General features: G+C 31.9%; 1 protein-coding gene across 1 annotated transcript in view; it reads right to left on the reverse strand.

Moving 5' to 3' along the window:
• The window catches only part of LOC142321199 (RYamide receptor-like), a 110,662-nt gene that overhangs the window by 51,046 nt on the left and 43,671 nt on the right, over nucleotides 1-15,945 (reverse strand). Inside the window, exon 2 of the mRNA XM_075359195.1 lies at nucleotides 13,737-14,165. Within this exon, the coding sequence (XP_075215310.1) occupies nucleotides 13,737-14,165 (429 nt within the window). The remainder of the gene's footprint in view (nucleotides 1-13,736; nucleotides 14,166-15,945) is intronic.

Here is a 15,945-nt window from a genome sequence, read left to right on the forward strand (position 1 = left end):
CAAATAATATTATTGGTAAGCTGTTTTAAATATTATATTTATAATAATTATATTTTACTAACGATCCCATTTTTGAAAAACTGAATTTTATCTTCCTGTGCAAAGTACAGGTAACGTATATAATACATTATTTCTTAAAAAAACATGTTCCTTTACACTGCTTCAATCTTTCTTATGGCTGTAATGTAAGTATAGCAACGAAGTACAAGAGGAAATGGATAGTTTCTTTTTCTCAGACGGTAGTTGTTCAACCGTTCCTCAACCGGTAGTATAAAACGGCTGGCCTATCGTTCAGCCGTTCCTGATTGAAAGCGTTACTTACCGACCTTAACATCTCTTGTATTTCAGTAGGCTTCATATGTTAAGATCGAACAGCATTTTTTGCTCTTCCTGACCCACCACCCCCTCAGTTCATAGCCCTTATAGGTTTTACCGGAGATCATCTTCAAAACCTCGCATTTGATGTATTTCAGTCCACCTCAGCCAGGATTACACCGATGGGAATGCTACTCGTGGCATTTGCATCGGTGTGCTACTGTTTAATGAATTCGAAAAAGAACACATCTTACAGAGTCTTAAGTAAGACGGAAAGGACTTAAAGGAACTCAACTACTACCCGTAGAAGGTAAAAGTAAGTTCAACACACAACACGAAACATAAAATATTACATGGAACAATAACAAAGTAACATTGAAACAAAACAAAGAACAAAAACATAATTTATAAAACAAAACATCAACAAAAGCATAATACAAGAGAAATCCATGCAAGGATCTAGATCCCCTCAGCGATCCTTTATTTTGCTAAGTACACTATAAAACTCTCCACTATTACCCATTTGGCCTGGCTTCTCCAATTTACACGGAGCTCCAATGCCGACCCGATAAGATCAAGCCGACCGATGTTTTCCGTGCATATTAACTAGTACTTAGAGCACTCATAAAGAACATGGTAGGTGTAATCCAATTGTGAACACTGAGGACACATCCAAGAATCTAACAGACCGAATTTCTGCAGCCTGTCCCTAAAAGCACCATGGCCGGAAAAAAATTGTGTCACATATTTATTAGCATGTGCCCAAGAGGCGTCCCGCAAACCAACATCATCTGGAAAGAGATCATGCATATCTACCCTCTGTATCATCCCATCTGGCCTGCCACAAAGCATTGCCATGTTGTTCAATATCTCGAATTTTATCCGAAGTCAACTCACCGGAGTTCTTAGCAACATACCGCTGCTTCTTCTCAACAGCAATCAAGTCTGTTTTACGACGCCTGCAATCATCAAGAATACCTCTAATGAAATAGTAGGGTAACCGCTTGTTGCCGTTAACAATATTCGGCGTTGAGCCCTTAATAATATCTCCAGATAGATTTTATATTTCAGTCTATCCGCCAAACCAGGTGCCGCATACAGCAAAACAGCCGTGAACACACCTACAGGATTCTAATGGTCTCAAAATTACGACCCCAATTAAGATTGACCACACATCGAGTACCGAAGAAGGCTCTACAGGCCTTCTCCGCGACGTATTGAAGGTACTTCTTAAATTGAAGTTTCTCATCAAGAAATGCCCGAGGTATTTTTGAATCTGAATTTAATTTATACGCTGGTCTGCCATCGAAACATGGACTAGTCGACTCACTGCCAAATGGCCTTTTATGAGCATCATCATGATCTTTTACGGGTTAAATGTCATCTTATGCTGATGACCCCACAGCTCAAGCATCCTGCAATCTTGAGTGGCTCGGAGTTCAACCTCCCTTTGCGAGCATCCTTCGAACAGCAAAAGCTCATCGTCATCATAATTCATGATGCAAAACCCGCTGGACCACCTCAGCCAAAGAAGAGGATCAAATTCCACCACCCACGATAAAGAACCCAACACGCTGCAATGAGAACATTCCTTGGATATCGTCTTGCCAACCTCATGGCTGCCCCGCAGAGCAGCAGATCCCGATGATTGAAGTAACTTTGGATAACATGCAATTCACTTACAGTACATTTTCTTTTTTTGAGTTAGTTAATAACAGAAAGCTACCATAAATTATTAAATTTACAAGTTTAAATTTGTACAAGTTTACTTCTGCACAGTACAGCAGACATGCCATCAGAACCAAAATAGAACATTTTTCAATGAGAAAACCTGCCAATTCACCGGACACAACATACGGATGCCGCAACAAGACAACATCCAGTTCTATACGTAATGCAATCTCCCCAAACTCAATCTGAGCAATGTAACTACCCTGAGTATTTAAATGACCAACTCTAATCATTTAACGAAAGAGAACATATTGAGAGCACTCTGATAACATCCACAATCTTTACTGTTCACAGAGTACTTATGGTCCTTCCAAAGGCGTTTGCAATTAACACAAGCCGGACCCTCTGACTTCTTTGGAAACTCCTTACGCTTGTGTCCTTTACCGCCATAATGACCGCAAACTGCAGGATGTTCACAGAACTTAGCCCTGTGACCAAACCTTCAGCACTTAAAACAGCGCCTGAACATCTAAATACTCTTGGACTTTACACGAAGAAAAGTCTACAAATAACCTTCCCTCTGCAGTGAAGCACTTGAACAGTGCTCTTGACCCACACAGTTTCTCTGTCATCAGCAATGACGATTTACCCTTGTTTCGTCTCTCTGCTATTACGAATTCTCAGGTTCTGCGTCTTTTGTCAAAGGACAACCTGAAACTCGTTCTTAATCTCCTTAGTTGTTTTATTAGTTGCCCCCTCCGTTATGTTGACGAACACAACCTCTGGCTGCTTACGGGACAGATTAGCCTTCCGCCTCTCTTTCAGCAACTCTCCATACCGTTTACGCTGAGGTAACCCCTGATGTGGAACCACGGGAGGGGCTAAATCTATCTCCCGCCCTCTGTCACCTCAGGCTTAGTAGCCAATTTTTCATAGCCTTGAGCCAAGGACCTGAGTCCTTGGAAACTCAAACTCATTGCTGAGCAATGAGTTTGAGTTTCCTGATGTTAGGGAGAATCTTACCCCGCGCATTAGCCTTAGTACTTCTTGGATTTTCCAAAAATCGAATTAGAAGTCGTACTTCTCTTCAAACGCCCGTACTAACGGGACAGAACCTCAAGCCCTCCCATTATCTTTAGAAACTTCTCAATCATTAATTGATCTTTATTCTTTCCAGCCCGCGAAAAACCAGAAGCATTTTCTCGTGACTCCTCATCCCCAAAAGAGGATAAAAGTCGTCAAGCTAAATCGTTTCCATTATCTCCTCGCAAGGTTTAGCCCGTTTGGACTTATCTTTTTTCCTTCAGTTTCAGACATTTCTGAAATCACAAATACAACAAAAACAGAATCCTAAACACAAAACGCACCCTGATGTTGTAAATAAACAACAGCCAATGACGAAACACCTTAACAAAATAACTACCAATAGAAACACAAGTAGACAAAGACCACACCAATAAAAAACAACGTAAACAAAATGGTTGCCAAATGGTTGCTAATAAACAAGTTTTTAATAAATACCTAAATAATTAAATTAAATGATTTAAATTGAACTAAATAGTCATAACTTCAATATATTTTAAATAGTGAAGGTGGCAGTGGGAAACCATTTAATAATGTCCAGGATGGACTGATTAACATAATTGTAGTTTTGTAAATGACTTAGGCGGTGTTTTGAGTGACTTTTATCTCATATCAAGTAGCTTTAAACCTTTTTCGTTATGTTATCCAGTGTACATGCACAATTAAATACAGATGATTTCGTTAAAAATATGGATTTATTAAAAAAAAGTTTTCTACAAGTTTGTTAATTAAATTTTACAAGGTTATACAAATTCTAAAGTTTGTTATTCTGTTTATTGTAATAGAAAAATACTGCATAGAATATGTGTGCTGTCGCGGCGTCGGTCCGTACAGATGCTATGAAAATTCTTGAGCAGACCATTTGGTCATCATGAAATTTTCACACAATATTATTTCATCAATATCTCTTGAAATTTAAAAAAAATTAGTTACACTTATTCAGAATTTACTCCCTTAAAATAATTATTTTGTTTACATATATTAAATATGATGATTTCTGTGGGTTATTTTAATTTTTAAGACAATGAGGCAGCCTTAATGGTCAAATAAATTGCTTTATTAAGGCTCACCTGATCGTGTGTCCATATGTATGTTATCACACGCTTGATTTATTTTCCATTAAATAACTTAATTTTTTATTATTTTTCTTAAAAAATGTAAAATTATGAGTATAATGGTTGGTTATAAATCATCAATTATCACTTATACTTTTATTTGAATATCTATCATTTAGTTCAAAAGAGGATTTCTATTTTTTCCTTTTTGAAGTTCATTCAAAATATAACTTTCCGATATTACCACATTTTTTCAGTTGTTTTGCATAAGATATAAATAAAGGAAAAGTTTACTAACTTATCCAGCAGTGTTGTAAACTAATGCAGTCATTTACCGAATCTCTGTCTTCATTTTCCTTTATCAAAAATATCCTCATCATTTAAATTGCCTCTGTATTCTTTCATCCACTTCCCACGTACTTCCTCGCCTTCCCATTTTCCTTCTGCAATGTGGGGTCCATCCCTCAAATGTTTAGTGGTAATCGACCATCATGGATTCTGCACATTCCTAGAATTTATTACAAGTTGTTTCATTTCAATGGTGTGCTTTAACGATGAGTTTATTCCCTTTTCTTTCCTAACCCTTTGGTTACTCACGATCCATCACAGACCCTTGACAACATCTCCTCCAAATCATCATATACGTCGCTGCGATTTTTCTTTGTTCTTCTTTGTCCAATGTCTAAAGAACCTTCTTTATAAATGAATCAGAAATCCGTTTTTCGTATAGATATTCTAGATATTCTGAATTCTACAGTACACAATGTAGTTGCCGAATTATAGACTTGTTCTCTTCTTAATTCTTGTTCCGTTCTTTATTTAGAATATCAATCTCATCTCGTCTGATGTTAGCGTAACCCCAAGATATTTAAATTCACTTACACATTGAAATTAATTTTACACATTAACACATTATTTCCTTTCCCATTTGTAGGCTCTTCCCTTGTTCTCCGACTACAAAGTACTTCTTATTTATATTTACTTCTAAATTACATTTTTTGTACTCCTTTTTCAAGTTCTGACATTAGAGGCTATGTCACCCTTGTCTTCCGCGAAAATTATTTGATTAACAGCGAATAACAAATTGTACATACCTTCCCAACATCGAAATCTATTATCTATTGGCTTACACTTCCGTCTCTAATCATTTAAATCTAAGTAACTCTCAAAAAGAGTCGGGGATAAGCAATAGCAATGTCTTAGAACTTTATTTGCTCTAAAATCTTCTGAAAAAGTTGTTTTGATCTGCTCTTAGCTTTTATACAAGTTTTTATTTGCATTTATTAAATGCAAATAACTTCATGCGTTGACAAATCCATGCCTGATTTCTTCATGGTCTTCCGCAATCAATTTAGAGGGAAGCTGTCATATGCATATCTTAGGTCAACAAGAATTGTATTCAACTTCTTCCCATATTCGATAAACTTTTATGGTTATTTTATAAGTATTATCAACCTACCGGCACTAAAACTTCTTTGCTCTTCTAAGTCAACCGACTATGCCTCTTCAATTTGAACCTGTTTAATTTTTTTGACCTGTTTAATTTTTACAATCTGCTCTGCAGCTCTTCCTGTACAAGGAGCTTATGCAAACCAGATCCCCATTCACTTGGGATATCTTCTCCGTTCGTACAATTATTAAAGAGCTTCACGATTGTTTCTAAAACTTTCCCTCCTTCTTAATGTCAGAAGGAGGCAAATTACAAGATTTAGTAAGTGAGGTATGTGCAATAAACACTGAGAATAAAATAAATTGATTTACTTGTTGCATTTTAGTTAAAATTCTAAATATTTAATTGGATAATAAACTGACAAAATAAGCACCGTAACTCATCAAACATAATACAGCATCATTAAGTGCGAGCTACTAGAAAAAGTAAAAACTGCAGAAAAACTGAAACTCTTGCTAATTTTCCCCTTAAATTTAAAGGAGATAATTTATGAAAATGTATTTTTTTAAATCTACATATATTCCCTATCGAATGAATTCTTTAGCTGGAGTTCAAACTGACAGGAAAGTTCCCAGTGCGAATAGGTAAAACGTATGTGCTATAAAAGATATGTAAATGACAAAAGGGAAAATTAAACAGAAAATAACAAAAGAAATTATGTAGGTAAAGCTGTAGCACAGTCATCAAAGGAAAAAATCTGGTAGGACCAGAACGGTAGAGCTCACTCCAAAATTCACTCCAAAATTAGAGAGAAAATTATACTAAAACAGAGAGATAAATTTACGTTACGTGTGTCAAAGTTCTTTCAATTTACTGAAGTTTGTGACAAACTACATCTAAAGCAATAATTTTATACACACGTGCGCGCGCGTGCGATAATTTACATTTGGAAAAATCACAAAGCATCTTTTATTATTAATCTAAACGACTTACACGTGTAATTACTCAGTGAAAAGGCAGTTTAGTTCAACCAAAATACAAAATTGTCTTGATCAGTGCCACATTAAAATTTCCGGTAAGGGTAAATATAAATTTTACTAAGCCTAAAATTCACCAATTCAAAATCCAATTCAATTTCTTTTATTTAGTGCAAATTTAATTATGTACACAAAAAAATGTAACTATATGGCTTTTGTATGTTTTGATAATTACAAAAAGATGATATTTTATTGTAGGAGATAAATTAAGAAACTTTAGCTATCTATTGTCTATTTTTTGTTCATAGTTTACAATTTTATTTATAACGTGCAGTTATAAATTCATATATAATAAAAAAATCGGTGCTTACATTTTGAAAAGTTGTTTCTAATGAAAATAAGTTATTATTTCAATAGAATATGAAACAAAATCATGACACTGAAATTAATACGTAATTCAAACGGAACCAGAATGCAGCTTACATTTTATCACTGACTAAAATAAGCTGATAAAAATGACAAAGTGTCGTTAGGTTGTCAAAATTTTGATAAAGTTCGTTTAATGTTTATTTGTTAAATATTTATTTGTATGATTTTTGTATTCAGTAATTTGTTGAACATCATTTCTGGTTTTCGTTAAGCCTGTCAGGATTAGTCTGTCTAAATGTGCATTTAGAAAGAGAAAAGTATGCATAAAATGGATTTTAAAAATTGAATACAAAGCTAAATTATAATAATTTTTTTTGTTAGAATGTGTCGGTTGATTAATACGGATTGAAATATAATGATGAGTATAAAAATATCCCCTTTTAAGAAACGTTCTTGTTAAGACATCAAAAAAGAGAGTCAGAATAGAGATGTTAGAGATAATATTTACAAATTATTTTTTGTACATGATAGTTTGAATACATTTCCAAAGTTCAGCCGATTGTAGCGTTGTTTATACTGGTACATAACTAAGTTTTAAACGCTTTTCTACAAGCAAGAGGGACGGCTTAATTTCCTTGCGTATGGAACTAATGAAATTTTTCTGTAAATCTACCAAGAGCGAGATCATTTAATAAAGTATATTTTACATGAAGACGATCCAGCTTACCTGAAAACCGTTTCATGTAAAAATGTACTTAATACTAAGGTTTTAAACAAGTAAATTGCAAATTTCAATGTGTAATTTCATGAATTCATTCTTAATGATTTTCTAAAAAGCTTATAGTAATGGTTTTGGCAGTATATCTCACTACTCTACAACGGAAAAATCTGCATGATTCCCACATACTTAAATTGATAAAACTTTTGAAACAAATAGTTTTGTTTTTTTTCTTCTAGAATCAATAAATAATGTAGACGTGAAACTAGTTTTAGCAGTTATTTACAAAAGAAATTTTAAGTAGAGTATATAAGTATCGCTTATCATCAAAGAATTACCCATTTTCCTATTTAGGAAATTAAAGACATAAAATCGTAAAACATAAACACAAAAAACACAAGAATTTATACCAACAAGTGCAGCAAAATCACTTCACACACGCACACACACACACGCACACACACACACACACACACACACACACACACACACACACACACACACACACACACACACACACACACACACACACACACACACAATCAAGTTCCTTGAAATGGATTCAGTTATCTAAAAAAGAGAATCTAAAAAAACCTCTAGTCTAAGCTAAAACGTTTCATATTAAAATACTGTTTTCCCTAAGGCAAAGGATGAAAACAAATGTAAAAAGCATTTAGTATTGATACTTTAAAGGATATGCCTCTCAATGTTCTACTCATTCCTTTTAAGGTACTTCTACATCACAATTTAAAAATAATAAATTTAAATTAATTAAATTTAATTATCAATATTGATTTTAAAAAAATGTAATCATCTTACTTGGTTTGATGTTCACACGCGCGCACACATACACACAAAAGCGTGTGTATCGGTTCATGAATGTGTGTATATTTATATATATACACACACATCTATTTGTTTTATATATATATATATATATATATATATAGAAATACTTTTGTATATATATTTTATTTTTTTCATGAGCGTGTGAATGTATAAGTTTTATTAATACTATTTTCTACATGATTAAAAATATTATAACTATTAGATTTCTAAATTAAATTTATTACTTAAGCAGATTCAAATGAAGTGAACACCGGTAACTCAAATTTAATAATTTATTTCCAGTTAATGAAATGTAGACATAATAAGGTTTTAAATATTCTAGTATTTGAAAAATCTTTTCACTAATTTGAAATGACACTAGATTATATATGTATTTATATGTATATATATAAATACATCAAAAACGTTTTTTTTCTTGTTACTTACAAAAATATGACATAAGAATACTTCACAGATGTTTTTTTTTATCCCTGTATCCCGGAACCAGACCCCCAATTAAGCATGATGCTTAGGTACAAATATTATCACCTAGTATATATGCCTTAGCGAACTCAAAATGAGGTATAATCGACAGATGCTCTCTCTTATATGTTCTTGAGATACCATTTATTTGTGGGAATCCCGTTTAGCTGCCTAGCGGTCGGTTGAAGTACTAACTTTACGTAACTTAATGTTTAAGTTATGTAGGCTGGTATCGACTTCAAAAATAGTTATTTGTTGTATATACTTTTACTTTAATTAATAAATAAAAATATAATAATTATTTGTAACATTTTAGTACTATTAATTTTTGAAGTCGGTTTTTATTTTTATTTTTTTTTAAATATGTCGCAATTTTTAGTGCCATTTAGTACCTTTCTTTTTCCTGTTTAGCCTCCGGTAATTACCTTTCAGATAACACTTCAGAGGATGATATGTATGAGTATAAATGAAGTGTAGTCTTATACAGTCTCAGTTCCACCATTCCTGAGACGTGTGGTTAATTGAAACCCCACCACCAAAGAACACCGATATTCACAATCTAGTATTCAAATCCGTGTTAAAATAACTGACTTTACTAGGACTTGAACGCTGAAAATTTCGACTTCCAAATCAACTGATTTTGGGAGACGCGTTCACCACTAGACCAAACCGGTGGGTTGGCATTTAGTACCTTTTAGTACTCCGGGTCCGCAGTTAAGCAATTTTTTTTCTGCAGGGGATGAAATGAATGCTTTGTGGCGTGTGTGAAAAATGCCATGCCTGACCGTGATTCGAACCCAGGATCTCCTGGTGAAAGGCCGAGACGCTACCACTCGCGCCACGGAGGCCGGCTGGCATTACCTATATATATTATACTATCGCCTTACCAGATTTTCACGGAATATTCCGACATGGCCGATATGCATGAATAAGGCTTTGTCAGAATATGCAGACGTCAACTTTTTGTGGGTTTTAGTTCGTTCTCCGTCATAATATTCCGTCGTTTTACGTAGTTTTTTTTTAGCAGTATTCCGCAATGACAGGAACGGTAGTTGTTAGTTTTAATACAGTGTTAAGTTAAGTAAGAGATTTTCATGTGTATTAGATCGTAATCAGCTGACTCGGCTGTATAGTTATTAATCGTTGCTTAATTTTGCAAAAATAGTTATTTATTGTAAATACTTTTACTTTAGTTAATAAACAGAAATATAATTATTTGTAACATAGTTTTATTAATTGTTGAAGTTAGTTTTTATTATTATTTATTATAATTTTTTTTACTATTATTATTATTAATAACTGATTATTTATTATTATTTTATTTGTACTGCGTGAGCGGTCAGCGGCTAAGTGTGCCGAGCCGTTCGGTTTTTTTAGTGTTTTTCCTAAGATTATGAACGGATTTGGTTAAAATTTATACGGGACCATTCTGAAAGTATACTCTTTCGATTAAAATAGAATTATCAAAATCGTTCTGCTAACGTCGAAGATATTATGTAACATAATTTTTAAAAAAATCTTCGAATTGATAACCTCCTTTTATGAAGTCTGTTAAAACGGAAATTTACAGATGAAATTTTGAATTGAATATTAATAAATTCTTATGTTTTAACTAACAATTCAATTAAAATTTTAAAACACCGAAAAAATTACGTCATAGGAATTATGTAATAATTTCATAGTAACCTTTTAATTATTTTAAGATAATCCTTTTCTATTTTATGTTTAAGTAAACTAGAACATAACTTTAAAAATTACTTAAATTCAAATTTATCGTTACGAAAAACATATTGGAGGTTTTTTTTGTATAAAAGACATATTTTGTAAACAGTGAAATTAAAAAATGTTTCTTAATACGTCAATGTGAGCAAGAAACTCCTCAACACGATCCCTTATTTACTAAACCCGTTTGAAAAGTCCTCGGCCTGGCAAAAACACAAGATTTTTCAGGAAGTTTTTCAACGCAGTCATCTTGCAATCGATACTATTTAGATCAACAACTTTGCCACTTGTTAATACCCTCAGTATAATGCGATTCGTCCAATTCTGCAAAAATAAGCTATGATTTCATCATTTGAAGTAAATATTCGTCCAGCGAGCCATTTATTCAGGTTTAGGAGATAAAGTAATCACTGGGCGACAAATCCGGGGAATACGAATATGGATGTGGAAGCACCTTGAAGCGTAGGTCATGGAGTTTTGCAGCAACAAATCTAGACGTATGTCCATTATCATGATGAAAAAGCACTTTATTTTTGACCAGATGTAGACGATTATAGCTTGAATAACACTTTACAATCGGACCAGAAGTAAAGCGGAATTACTATCAAGTGAAAGACCTTTTACCACGTAATTTAGAGTACCACACCACTAGAATCCCAAAAAACAGTAGCCATGACTTTTCCTGCAGATGGAAACGTTTTCGATTTCTCGACATCACTTTCACCTGCTCTCACACACTGTATGGTTTTGAGCGTGTAGTGGTGAATCCGTGTTCCATCTACTGTTATATAACGTAAAAGAAACTCGGCGGAAACGTGTTTATATATGGCTAAACACCCTTGAAAAGTGTTCATTAGAATGAATTTTTGGTCGACTATTAACATGCTCGTCATCCTCGAGCAGAAAGCTTGTTAGTATCCAAAAAATCAAGTTAAGTACTCACAGTTTATTGAAATGTTTTCTACATCAAAATTACGCGAGCTCGCATACCTTGAGTCGGTGATTATTTAATATGGCATTGTAGATTTGTATGATCATTTAGTAGAGTTTTATGGCCGTCCTGTGCATTCATCATCGTATGACTACGTTTAAATTCGGTAGCCCACATTTTTATCGTCAAAAGTAAGGAAAAGAATCCTTCAAAGTGAAATTATATGTTTGTCCGTTTGAAATTATATATTTTCTTTATGATTTGTCCGTCATGGCTCAAGCTGTTAAAATAAAGTATTTTATAACAGCTTGAATTTAAATTTTATCTATTTTTCATAAAATGAACTTGTTCACTTTATTCAATCGTCATAAATAAATAACTAAATCCAAGTGTCTGAACTCCGCAACACACCATCGAAAGAATCATACTTTACAAATGCCGTAATCATTTGGTTTTACTTGGTCCATCTCTTGTCAGGCCGAGAACTTTCCAAATGACTCTGACAAATATAAAATAAAGTTTTATTTTAAGCATTACAGTAATAGTAATAATAAATTCAATTTTTTATATGATACAACTACTTGAAAGAATTATCACACAGGTAAAATAATTACTGTCATTGCACAAGTAAAATGTTAAAAATAACTTTTTACCACCCTAAATTTTTTTTGAATTTATATTGTATTTTTTTCTTTTTTAAGTTAAACAGTTTAATCACAAATATAATTCTAAAAAAAATATTTTTTTGTCAACAAAGAGCTCTTAAAGTGAGAAAATAGAATTTCATCTCGTTAATACAATTTATTATTCTAATTTTACATTTCTGCATTTATATTCAAACTTTATAATTCTTATCTCAAATGGGAATACAAAAACAATTTGCTAAAATGTTTTATTGGAGAATTTTCAAAACCATTCATTCCTTGACTTATATTCCGAAATCTACATATTAAAATATAGGTTGATAACATAACGTTAATTTATTCAATATTTTCAAATGCGACTGTAAGTCTTAAGATAAATAAAGATAGAGATTTATATTTCACTGAAATAGCATGAGTCTTGCATGTACAATAAAAAATTTAATTTAATTTGTGTATCATAATGTTTGGCCCTCTACCAAAGGTCAATCGTTTTCAGGAAATCCACATATTTTTCTTCCCCTACAACTTTTAATTTTATATTAATTTTTTTCATTTAAAAAACCCACCTAATTTTCACATTTCAAAAGTCTTAATCTTTTTCTTTATTTTTTTCCTGTTGACCATGATTCAAACATAAACCAAAAAATAACTGCATAAATATTTTAAGAAATTCTTTGACCAATATTTGATGTTAATTAAAAAAGAATCAAAATTCCAAAAAAGTAAGAAATAGTTTCAAGAAGTATCAATTTTAAAAGGAGAAAACTTTACTTGCAATACAAAATAAAACTTAATTTTTTCTCTAGTAAAATACAGTAAATATTTAATTCCTTAAAACAATTTTGTGCAATATTTTTCGTACTATAATAATTTTAATAGTAATACATCATAAAACGGTTTCGCTTTTCTCAACCATTCTGCCCTTCAAGCGATACAAATTATACAAAATATTATTTTCTTTTAAAATTATTTTTGTTTCATTTATCAAGTCGGTTATCAACAAGTAAAAATTCTTCTGACACACTGATTTATATTTTATTTAAAAAATAAAATATATTCAATTAATGTTTATTTCATTAATAGATATTCTGATAGTTCACATACTTTTTTTTTCAGAGACGAAGATTTTCTTTGAAAAAAAAGTTGTTTTTTAAAATTAATATATTCATAAATAAGTGAATGTTTGTTTATATAAACGATTATGTGAGTAGCTGGCAACACTAGAGCTAGAATAAATATCACATCATTAATTTTCTGCGAATATTTACATTTTTGTTGTCAGCTTTAGTTAAAAATGATATAGTATGAAGAATTCCCTTACTTAGCAGTGCCCGTCACTCCGATGAGGATGAATGATAACTTAATGATAATAGCAAAAAGCTAGAATTATTTTGAACAAATTTTTTTTACACAAAGAACTGGATTGTAATATGCATAAATCCAGTACAAATATATTTTCATCGAATGCGACTACGCACTAGCCGATCGATAAAAAATAAAAAAAGTAAAGTTGTTTGAAATTATACAAATTTTTAAATAATTATACTCACCAACACAGAGACTGCTTGTGAAAAGCTGACTGTATGACAGAGAGGAGCTCCAAACGGCCAGTACTGTAGTAATAGAGTCGACACAAAAGTAAAAGGGACACAAAGTAATGCCATCAAAATATCCCCTACAGCTAAATTAACTATAAAAATATTTGTAACGGTCCGCATACGAGGCGATGAATGTACCACGTAACAGACTAAACCGTTTCCAGTAAGGGCAACAAAAAATATAGCAGAATACATGAGATAAATAATAACTTGAAAGTAAATGGAAGATAAAGCACCACCGGGACCACCGGAACAATCGGTCCATGACCAATCGACGGTGACAGTAGTATTATTACCAAAATCAACGGTGCTACACGAAGAAAAATTCGTTAAAACGGTACAATTGTCCATCGTATCTTTTAAATGAATTCTCCACTTCGCCTAACGTTAAAATTTATTCAATTACGTTAACAAATCAAGAAAATGAATGAAACAATTTTAAAAGAAAGAACAGTCATTAAATTAAAAACAAGTATTCTCGAAATACAAGTCAGACCATCTCCCCAAACCATTTCCCCAATTAAAAAAATAAAACAGAAAAAATTATTACTCTTATTTTTTTTTTTAATTTAATGTAGAAATTATTTAATTAAACCACTTTTGGGATTTGCAGTTTATTTTTATTAGTTATTACATTTTGGAGAATGAAGAGCCCAGTATATCTCTGAAACAAAAAAAAAAAAAAATTAATACTGTAATATATTATTATATAAAAATAAACAATAAATTTAATATTATAAATAATATTAAGTTTTCACTCATAAGTTTTGCTACGAAAGAATTAAAGATTTAATTTAAATTCTAGGGAGCAATTTTAAGTCAGAAGATATTAGCAGAAAAATTGTGAACGGTAGAGAATTAAAAGAAAGACGAATTTAAATCAAGTTGATAAATATAATGTCAATAAAAATATAATTGATCTGCTAAATACCAACTGTAAAAATTAACTATTTATATTTTACAAAAAAAAAATTGAACATTTTTCTTAAAATACTTAGTAAAGTATTATTACTTTGTAAAATACTGTAATGCCATAATATGATATATATGTGTGTGTATGTATGTGTTTGTATATATATAAAAATGTTAAGTTCGTTTGTGTACGGCTTCAAAAACTCACAATGTTCTGCGCCGATTGAGCTCAAATTTTAGCACGATATATAACCCACATCAAAAATTGTTTTCATCTATTTTTACTAAATCTATCTATCTATTTTTAATTTGTACATTTTTAATTTGGAAATGTAAACAAAGGGAAACCAATCAGATCAATGCAAGTTGGCCGCTGTCAAACACAACGACCAAATTTCTTCGAATTATATTTAACAGCTAAAACATCTGTATTTTATTTTTAAAAAAAACACGATAAAAAAAATTTTAGCCGATATATAACCCGCACCAAAGATTGTTTTCATCTATTTTTAATAAATCTATTTATCTATTTTTAATTTGTACAGTTTTTTAATAAATAAGAGGCTAATATATCAGATGGAAATGTAAACAAAGGAAAACCAATCAGATCAATGCAAGAAGGCCGCTGTCAAACACAATGACCACCAATCACAAAGATCCCGTATGGCCGTTGCCAAAGTAAACAAAATCACAACTGATTAAGTAACAAATTTCTTTGAATTATATTTAACAGCTAAAACATCTGTATTTTATTTTTAAAAAAAACAAAAAAAAAAACACCAAAACAAAAAGAAAAGCCACCAAGAAGGATGACTTACAGTAAATAAATTAAAACACCCAACTTTCTTATAGCCCAGATAGACTTAAGACTATGCAAACAAAGTCGAAATAATCAAATACACAAAAAATAATATCCCTACATAATGACCAAAAAATCCTTTTTTAGGTTATTTTTTTACATATATATGACCAAACAATCGTTTTTTGGTCATTTAGCGTTCTTTGCTATGTAAAAGCAAAGAACAAAATTCACAAATAGTAACACTGAAACTAAGTATTTTTTTTGTTTTTTCTAACCTCCGAAACCACCGTTATGCATTGCTTCAGATGATGATATGAATGATTTATAGCGTATGAAAATGCCATGCCTGACCGGGATTCCAACTCGGAACCACCGGATTAAAATCCGAGACGTTACCACTCGCGCCACGGAGGCCGGCAAACATATTCGTTAGGAGCCGAATAAAAA

This window comes from Lycorma delicatula, chromosome 3 (assembly GCF_047948215.1).
Source record: "Lycorma delicatula isolate Av1 chromosome 3, ASM4794821v1, whole genome shotgun sequence".
Classification (NCBI taxonomy): Eukaryota; Metazoa; Arthropoda; class Insecta; order Hemiptera; family Fulgoridae; genus Lycorma; species Lycorma delicatula.